Source organism: Octopus bimaculoides, chromosome 10 (assembly GCF_001194135.2).
Source record: "Octopus bimaculoides isolate UCB-OBI-ISO-001 chromosome 10, ASM119413v2, whole genome shotgun sequence".
Classification (NCBI taxonomy): Eukaryota; Metazoa; Mollusca; class Cephalopoda; order Octopoda; family Octopodidae; genus Octopus; species Octopus bimaculoides.
Window position 1 is genome coordinate 60,763,481 of NC_068990.1, and position 9,651 is coordinate 60,773,131.

General features: G+C 33.0%; 1 protein-coding gene across 4 annotated transcripts in view; it reads left to right on the forward strand.

Moving 5' to 3' along the window:
* The window catches only part of LOC106868868 (uncharacterized), a 361,638-nt gene that overhangs the window by 134,038 nt on the left and 217,949 nt on the right, over window positions 1-9,651 (forward strand). For all 4 annotated transcript variants that reach the window (XM_014914318.2, XM_014914316.2, XM_052971228.1 and 1 more), the window contains exon 5: window positions 5,825-6,004. In XM_014914318.2, coding sequence (XP_014769804.1) covers window positions 5,825-6,004 — 180 coding nt within the window. The remainder of the gene's footprint in view (window positions 1-5,824; window positions 6,005-9,651) is intronic.

Here is a 9,651-nt window from a genome sequence, read left to right on the forward strand (position 1 = left end):
ACACACACACACACACACACACACACACACACACACACACACACACACATATATATATATATACATACACACAATATTTTCTCTCTATTGCCTGTGTCACTCCTAAATATTTATTACGACCAAACAATAATAATGCACTGAGACAAAGTTTTATGTCTGTGAAATCAGCCATTGACCAATAAAAAGAATACTTACACACATAGACAGTTTTTTTTCCTTTTATCTTTTGTCTTTTACTTGTTTTAGTCATTAGATTGTGGCCATGCTGGGGCACCACCTTGAAGGGTATAGTTGAACAAATCGATCCTGTACTTCTTTTTTAACCCTGGAAATTATTCTATTGATCTCTTTTTGCGGAAATGCTAAGTTACAGGGATGGAGGACAAACACAAACACACAAACACATACATATATATGACAGGCTTCTACATATTTTTTATCTACCAAATCCACGCACAAGGCATTGATTGGCCTGGGGCTATAGTAGAAGAGACTTACCCAAGGTGCTGCACAGTCAGACTGAACCTGAAACTACATGATTGCAAAGCCAATCACAGACCCATGTCTACACCTACAAATTGAAACTTTAATTGAAAGCATCTTTTTAATTAGAATTTTAATTGAAAATATCTTTTTAATTAAAAAAATTGTATTTAGATTACAGATGGATTTTTGTTTTAGAGGATTTATAGCTACAGTACATATTTTTGTATGTAAATATATTTTTATGCATGTACACACACGCACACACATACGCACTTGCGCGCACACACACGTACGCACTTGCGCGCACACACACTTGTATATAAATATATATGTATAAATGATGGAATCTCCTATCGAAAATGATGTATGAGCATTAAGTTTTTGCTCAATGACCTGCACAAATGATCTGTTTAGAGTGATCAAATGTATGTGCTGTACATAAGCTCACTCCCTCCTTCAAATGAACATTGTCTGTACAGGTGCGCTTGTGTGCCACATGTCAGATGTCAAAATGATTTCAGTGCAATGTGAAATGAAGTGTTTTCCTCAAGAACACAATGCTCCACCTGCTCTTGGAATTGAACCCATAATCTAGCAACCACGAGTACAACACCCTAAGCACTAGGCCACATGCCTTCACTATACATAAATATATATATTCGTGTACTTCACTCTGCAGAGTGGTTGGTGTTAGGAAGGGCATCTAGTTGTAAAAGCCCTGCCAAAACAGACATAGAAGCATGGTGCAGGCTCCTGCTTGGCCAGCTCCTGCTTGGCCAGCTCCTATCAAACTGTCCAACCCATGCCAGCATGGAAGAAGGACGTAAAACGATGATGATGATGATGATGATGATTGTGAGTGTGTGTGCGTGTGTCTGTTTGTGCATGCATAATATGTTAGGCTAACATTGTTTTAGACTTGAAATTTATTGAATTATAAATGAGTTCTGTTTGGGGCCTCTGAATGCCCAAATTATGAAATTAGGTCCCAGACTCCTAAAATAATTTTGACATAATTATTTACATTTGTAATTACATTTTCTTACTTAAATTGAGACAGTTAAAATTTTCAAAATCTACTTTCCAATGTAAACAAAATATTTATATACTTCAAATACAAATGGAATATGTTTATGTACAAAAAACTGTACTTTTCAAAAAAAAAAAATAATAATTTTAATCTTTTTATTTCTTTTGCATATTCTAAATCATTGATATTCAAAACAGAAATATAAAGACTGTTTTAAAAATGTTACTCGAGTGTCAAAAAAGAAAGAAAAAAGAAAAATCCACTCTAAAATGAATAAGTACTGTTTTTTACATTGTCTAGACTCTGATGATATTGAAAAGTCATCATTATTTTGCATCCATTTTTCTGTACTAGCATGGGTTAGATGATTGAACAAATTAGAGAACTGTACTAAACTCCATTATCAGCTTTGGCATGTTTTCTATGGCAACATACCCTTCTTAATGCCAACCTCTTTACAGAGTGTAGTGGGTGCTTTTTCTGTGATACCAGCATTTGAGAGATTGCCATATAACTCTCATGACTAAGGTCTTACTCACCTGTGTGGGAGTGGAGTAAAGAGTGAGGTGGCTTTATGCTAAGTGTGGACAGGTTAAAGTTTCAGTCATTAGACTGCAGCCATGCTGGGACATTACTTTGAAGGATTTTTACTCAAATGAATCAACCCCAGTACTAATTTTATTTCTTAACCCTGGTATGTATTCTATCGATCTCTTATGCTGAACCGTTAAGTTATGGGTATGTAAACACACCACTGGTTGTCAAGTGGTGGTGGGGAACAAACACAGACATAAAGACACACATATAAATATATTCTTTTTTTAATTCTTTTATTCTTTTACTTGTTTCAGTCATTTGACTGAGGCCATACTGGTGCACTGCTTTTAGTCAAACAAAATGACCCCAGGACTTATTCTTTGTAAGCCTAGTACTTATTCTGTCATTCTCTTTTGCTGAACTGCTAAGTTATGGGGGTGTAACCACTAAATTATGGGGGCGTAAACACACCAGCATCGGTTGTCATGCGATGGGGTGGGGGACAAACACAGACACACAAATATATACATATATATGTACATATACAACAGGCTTCTTTCAGTTTCCATCTACCAAATCCACTCACAAGGCTTTGGTCAGCACAAGGCTATATTAGAAGGCACTTTCCCAAGGTGCCATGCGGTGGGACTGAATCCAGAACCATATTGTTAGGAAGCAAGCTTATTACCACACAGCTATTGTCTGCACCTGTAAAATAAGTTGTCCAAGGTTCCACAGTATATGATTGAACCCAGGATCTTATAAATGTAAAGCGAAACCTCTTAATGAAGGAACCATGCTGCTCTGCCTGAATAAGCCATGTATAACACTGAAAGGTGATCTCAAGACACTGAGCCTAATGAAGAAGATGACAAAGTGCTGAGATATCTGGAGTCTTGCTGTACTCAAGAAAACTCGTCCACCACAGCAGAATTGTTAATGCTCTCCTCCCAGCTGAAGGGGTTTTTTTTTTCGGTTTTGCTAGAACCTTGTGTCAGTGTCATCTAAAAAGCACCTGCACCATTGCTGCATAAAAAGCACCTGTGCTGACGCCACGTAACAGGCACTTGCAATGGGGCCAAGTTTTATTTTGCAATTATTTATTTGAAATACAAGATCATTAAATATGTTTTTTTAATTAAAAATGTGTTCTAAACATTTTTCTTTTCTTTCTGTTACTCTTTTTTTTTTGCCATCAGTATGTTTCCAATGAAAAAGGCAGTAAGTTGGCAGAATTGTTAGCAATCTGGGCTGAATGCTTAATGGCATTTTGTCTGTCTGTATGTTCTGAGTTGAAATTCTGCTGAGGCCAACATTGCTTTCCATCCTTTTGCGGTTGATAAAATAAGTACCAGTTGAGTACTGGGGTTGATGTAATCAACTTACTCCCCCCCCCCAAAAAAAAAACTTGCTGGCCTTGTATGAAAATTTGAAATCAGTATATTTCCAATGAAATTAAGGTGGCAGGTTGGAAGACTTGTTAGCATGCCAGGCAAAATATTTAGTGGCATTTTGTCCATTTTCATGTTCTGAGTTCAAATGCTGCTTAGCATAAAGCTGCCTCACTCTTTGACTTTGCCTTTCATCCTTTCAGGGTTGATAAAGTAAGTTCCAGTTGAACATTGCGATCAATGCAAATGACTTACCCCTCCCCACTGAAATTGCTGGTCCTATGCCAAAACTTGAAATCAATATGTTTCCAATGAAATGGTGACCATTGTTTTAGTGTTGAAATTTATCAAATTACAAATGAGTTTTGTTTTAGGTTACTAAATGTCCAAATAATGAAATTACATCCTAGACTCTTAAATTTAAAAATCAAAAGACAAAAATTGTTTTAAAGTTAGTACAATTAATATAATTCTAATGATGTACCAACCACAATTTTCACATTTGAATTTATCGAGTTATTGTCTAATGTCCTCCAAGTGTTTTGTCCCACTGTGAATTGGTTTCTCCAAACTGCTTTATCCATGACAGAAACATTACGTATCCCTTTTATTATTGATAGAGATAACCTTTTTTAAAAAAAAGTTACTATGAAATCATTACATTTATCATTTGGTCAGTTAACCATTTCAGATTTAGCTGTTATTCTTAAAGATAGTTGAAGGTTATTATCTCTTGCATATGATAAAATAACATTTTAAAATTAAGATCAATATCACACTTTATAACCTCTACAATACAGTGTTCTTATAGCACCACAAGTTTATTACATGCATTACTTTAATTATAATTACATTTCATTCTATATCTATTGTCATATATGGATAAGCATTTATAAAATCTTCTCTGTATGGAATATTATCTTATTTGGTAATACTTTAATGATGTTTATTATTATTATTATTATTATTATTATTGGTGGTAGTGGTGGTAGTAGTAGTAGTAGTAGTAGTAGTAGTATTATCTATACCATACAGTTAAATCTTAATATAATTGAACAAGATTTGTTATTGTCCTGAAAAGCTGATATCTTCCTTCACAAAATTTCACACACATGCACACACCCACTATCTCTCTCTTACGCACAAACAGACCCCCCCACACACACATACACACTCACAAACATACACACACACACATGTATATATATATAAAATTAGGCTATGTTCAATTTTGCTAATAAAAGGTGATGTGACCTATTTATCCCATGATGAAAAAAAAAATTCAATGTTAGTTGGAAGAGTTCAAAATAAAGAAAAAAACCTACAAGAAGTTTGATGTGTTTCCATATTGTATTCTTGGTTTCTTTTCTCTACTAATAATCAAATGCAATAGTGTTACTGAGTAGATTATCATATGTTTTTTTTGTTTATTATCCTCTCATACACTCATATTTATTTCACTTTGCTCTTTCGCAATACTTTCACATCCATACAAACAGTAACAAACAAGTGTGTGAAGGGTGGGGAATGTGCTTAGAATATGAACAGATCATGTTATTTATATTCTTTGTTTTGCCATACTATGTTATGGTAAATCACAAAATACTTATTATTTTCTATAAAACACAATATTCTTCCTAAAGCTCTGGAAGAATTAAGACAGCCGTCACAAATACAAATGAAGTAAATAAGAATGTTGACATGATCAAACTTAAACACATAAAGACAGCAATGTGAAGCTTTTCTACATTTAATCAAATATATTTTGTTTTCTTGAACTTTGGAATGTGATGGTATGTTGGTATAAGTATATTGATTTTGATGTAGCATTGGTGAATAATTTTGGTTATTGGATATACTTGGTTCAATTTCATTTCTACTGTTTCTCAACTATATTAATTGAATTAAAATTTCATTATTTGATTTGATATTTTACTCCTTCTAGCTAGACTTGAATTTGAAACAGAAAAATTAACATAGACTCAATGAATTAATTTATTATATGCAACACAAATTAAAGATATTTTTCTAGGCAATTTATTTCTATAACTTAGAAAACAAGCAAAATTTAAAACCTGTTTAATGTAGACTTTTACCTTCATTAACCTTCTGCTTTACCTGATAACTATTTTAAAGCTGTAGGAATATTTCAGATAATGTCTCTTTGAAACTTTAATCTTTTGTTTAATTTCTTGAATTTATGTAATAAGTTTTAGAATATTTAAATAAGCTTGCATTGGATAGATTTACAACTATTACTTTCCATGTTTTCTTTTATTTTTCTTTCTTTTTTCTTTATTTCAAATGAGTGAAAATACTATTTTCTGATTTGAGATGCTGTTACAAAAATTTTATTTTTCTGATTTTTTGTTTCTTTCAGATGTATTTTTGGAGAGTAAAGCTGACTGTCAAGTGCCTTCAAACCACAAACGGTCTGAGTCAAATGCAACCACAGTTTCAGAAAATAGTTTCCGAAGACAGTTTCTTCATCGAAACAAAAAAGTAGTTTTACGCAAAGATAGTCAAACTGAATATCAAAGATTTTCTGCTAAATTCTTAGGTGAGTAAAGCATTGAAGTCAAAATTTCTTACATAATATTTTGTGTGAAGAAAACCATACAAGTTTTGATTTAACTCTTACTATTTCATAGAGATTTCCCTCGAAATTAAGACACCTATTTGTTTACTTATATTCTTGTTTATTAAAATATTATTTTTATTCTTCATTTTGTTGATAGGCCTAAAACTATTATCTCAAGTGAGTATAGTCGTCAAACATTTAAGTCGTGTTGTAATCAGACACTTTAAATGTAACCCCTTTGTAAACACTAGTGATATGTCTGGTAATCTTTTTTGTTTGTTTATATTCATTTTTTTTTTGCCCTCATGTATTTTGTCTCTCTATTATAATTAGTATTTTCTCTATTTAATTCTAGATCTTTCTCCCCTTGTTATTATAATATGAGTGATTGTTTAGATGTCCATAGCCCAGTCTCTCCTGCTCTGTGTCTGATTCTGACTCCATTAAACACTTAGTTCTAATATCGTTATGCTTGTAATTATTATTGATTAAATTCTCCAGCTAATTTCATTTTGCCTCTCTGATAATTTTGATCAAATTAATAAATACTAGTTATATAAATAAACAGTTCAAAATGAAATTAAAATTACTCTTTTTTTTTAATATAAATGTTCTCTTTTTTTCATTGTAGTTAAAGTGCATTTAAATTTTAAATATGGTTTCTTAATTTTGATATTTGATACATTTGGTTTTTGTTCTGTCGATATTTATTTAAATAATCAGAAAATTTTTGTCCTTCTTTAGTTTAATTTCACAAATAATTTTTTATTACAGTATATAGTTAAATATTAAATAAGATAGCACAAAATAAACTGAAATTTGTCTCTATAGCTAGCAAACTATGTAAGGTTTCACACAGACTCAATATGTCTCTCTCTCCTTTACACTCTGTCTTTTCTGCCTCTCTCTCACTCTGCATATGTGTGTGTGTGTGTGTAATGAAACTGAAAGCTTATCTCACGACACAAGTTCCGTGTCACCACAATCTTCAAAGGAAGTTGCCTGTCTGTCTGTCTTGCTCAGGAAAAATATATAGAATATATATGTACTTATTTTAATATCTATAACTCACTGTATTTTTCATGTGTTATTTTGTTTAAGTCATTATATTATGTTATTGCTCTGAAACTGAAATATTCTATTTCAATCTGTGCTTTACTAAATTCTGCACAAATAAATATTATCATAGTCAGTTGATTGTAAATTCTTGTTATGGCCTAGAAACATAATAAACTGGAAAGGCTGAGAACCAAACACTGATGAACACCCACCTATATCCAAAATTCCTTGCTGAATGCATTGTTAGCTCTCAGATTGTTGACAGTATCTCTGTACATGGCTTGTATGGTTCTCAGCCACACCTCCTATTCTTAGGGAACACTAAACACCAAAGTGAAGTACCTTTGTGAAATAGGTTCAGTGGTTTGCTCAATATCAAAATTTCTGCAGTTGGTTTGCTAAGAACAGTTATTACCTTTCCTAACACAAACCTGTACTGTATCTTATCCAAACTATTTTATTCCCTAACTAGTTGTGCTATAACTCTTTCTGTTACTTTCATAACTTATTCCATCAGCTTGTTACCTCTGGAGTTACTTCTTCCTAGAATAGCTTCTTTACACCTGCAGCAAATGATGATGATCTTGAAACACCAATCATTGAAAACAACCCTTCCTGTATTATTTGATTTACTTTACAAATGAAGTAGTCCATGTCCTATTTCACTGACATTTCCATCACCTCAGCAACTCATCATACAGCTTTCAGTTTTGATAGGTGGTCATTCTGTTAGATCCACTACAAGTTATTCTCCCTCTCACATATATTTTCTTCACTTGCCCGTCTCATTATAAAAGATTTTCTATGCTTCTTTCTTAGTGTAAATGAGAATGACTGTGATGCAATCACTGCATATTCTCACTAACTACATCCTGAGTCATACACTGCTTTGCAAGAAAGAACACTTCGTGCCACTGATCCTCTCATAGCACAATGCTCACTCTTCTTGATTCTTTTGTTGCTAAGTATACTTGATATCCAGCCTCTCTTCTATCTATTTATATTGTTCTTTGTTCTTATCTTCTTCCACTTTTCTAGACTTGTTTTTTTTTAGTTTTTATGGCTCTGTCAGTTGTACTGTTCCACCATCATGTTACCTTCCATCTGGTTATAATATTCCTCTATTCACAGATCTTGTTTGTGGCTTGTAACATATTATTTTGCAGAAATTCTCTGTTGTATGTTATAAATTGCTATCTTCTCCCCCTCAACATGTGTGTACTTCTATGAATTCACATCTGGCAAAGAAATCTTTCAGCTTCCATATATTCTTTTTCCAAATTAAGTTGTGTACTCTAATGTCAATACTCTCAAGAATGAGGAAGAATTGAAAAGTAATGAAAATATGAATTGCAAAACAAAAAATCTCAATTACCATATCACAGGCCCACAGTGCAATGAAAATTATAAACTAAACAGGATTAAAATTAATAGATCAATTTAGAGTACATAATCAACAAATTTAAGCTTCATCTCATAGAAATGTTCTATGTAGTTTACACCTAGAAATTTGTGTGAATGGAAAATTGAAAATATTCGGTTTTTTTCCCTTCAAAATAATGAAAGAAAGGGATCAACTGTAAAAGGCATGAAAAAGAGTTCTTTGCAAGAATTCTAAATCCAAAAGTAAACCAGAACTAGTCAACGTTATTATTAAAAGCAAGTACTTCTATACAGATTATTTTGTAATATGTACATTTAAAAAGTTGAAAACATTAAAGTATGCCTAACTCAACATACTCCTTCCATAAGGTCTGCTTCAATCAGTATTTCTTTTAAAAAAGGTTCTTTGATACAATTAATAAATTTTTACTTGAGGGCATCTTTCTTCAAATACTGTGACTGTATCAAGAAAATTTTCTAAAAACTTATTGGATATGTATGAGTGCATCAATGGTGAAGGGTGACTAGGAAGCTAGGGCATGCAGCCCACCCCACTCCACCCACTGAGGTTGGTGGTGGTGGTGAGGTTTCTGAGTGTTCCACTGTACCCCGTTTTCTGTGGAAAGTTTAGTATTATATAAGCTTTGAGATATGGGGAGTCTGAAAATGAAAATAGCCGCCCCTCCCCATGATGCACTGTTTTAATAAGACACAAGTAACATTGGAAATCACCTTCCAATGATTTCATCCAATGATTTCATCCATTCAAGCCGTTGATGTTGAGAAAAAAGTTGAAATTCTTTTTAAAGTTTGAAAGAAAATTTGACATTCACAAACTCTTGAAGCTGATTGAGCGAGTACTAAGTTAAGTGAATGTGTATAACAATGTACAACTTCTGTCAGTGATGCAACTTTTCTCTCTTTACTGACATTGACTGATCCCCTAAACCTTTCTTGAAGCCGGTGTCAAGTCAATGGCACCCATGCTGATGGCATGTAAAAAGCATCCACTACAATCTCAGTGTGGTTGGTGTAAGGAAGGGCGTCCAGTTGTTAAAACGTTGCCAAATCAGATTGGAACGTGGTGCTGCCCACCAGCTTACCAGCTTTCAGTTGAACCATCCAACCCATGGAAAGCAGACATTAGATGATATATATATATATATATATATATATATATATAT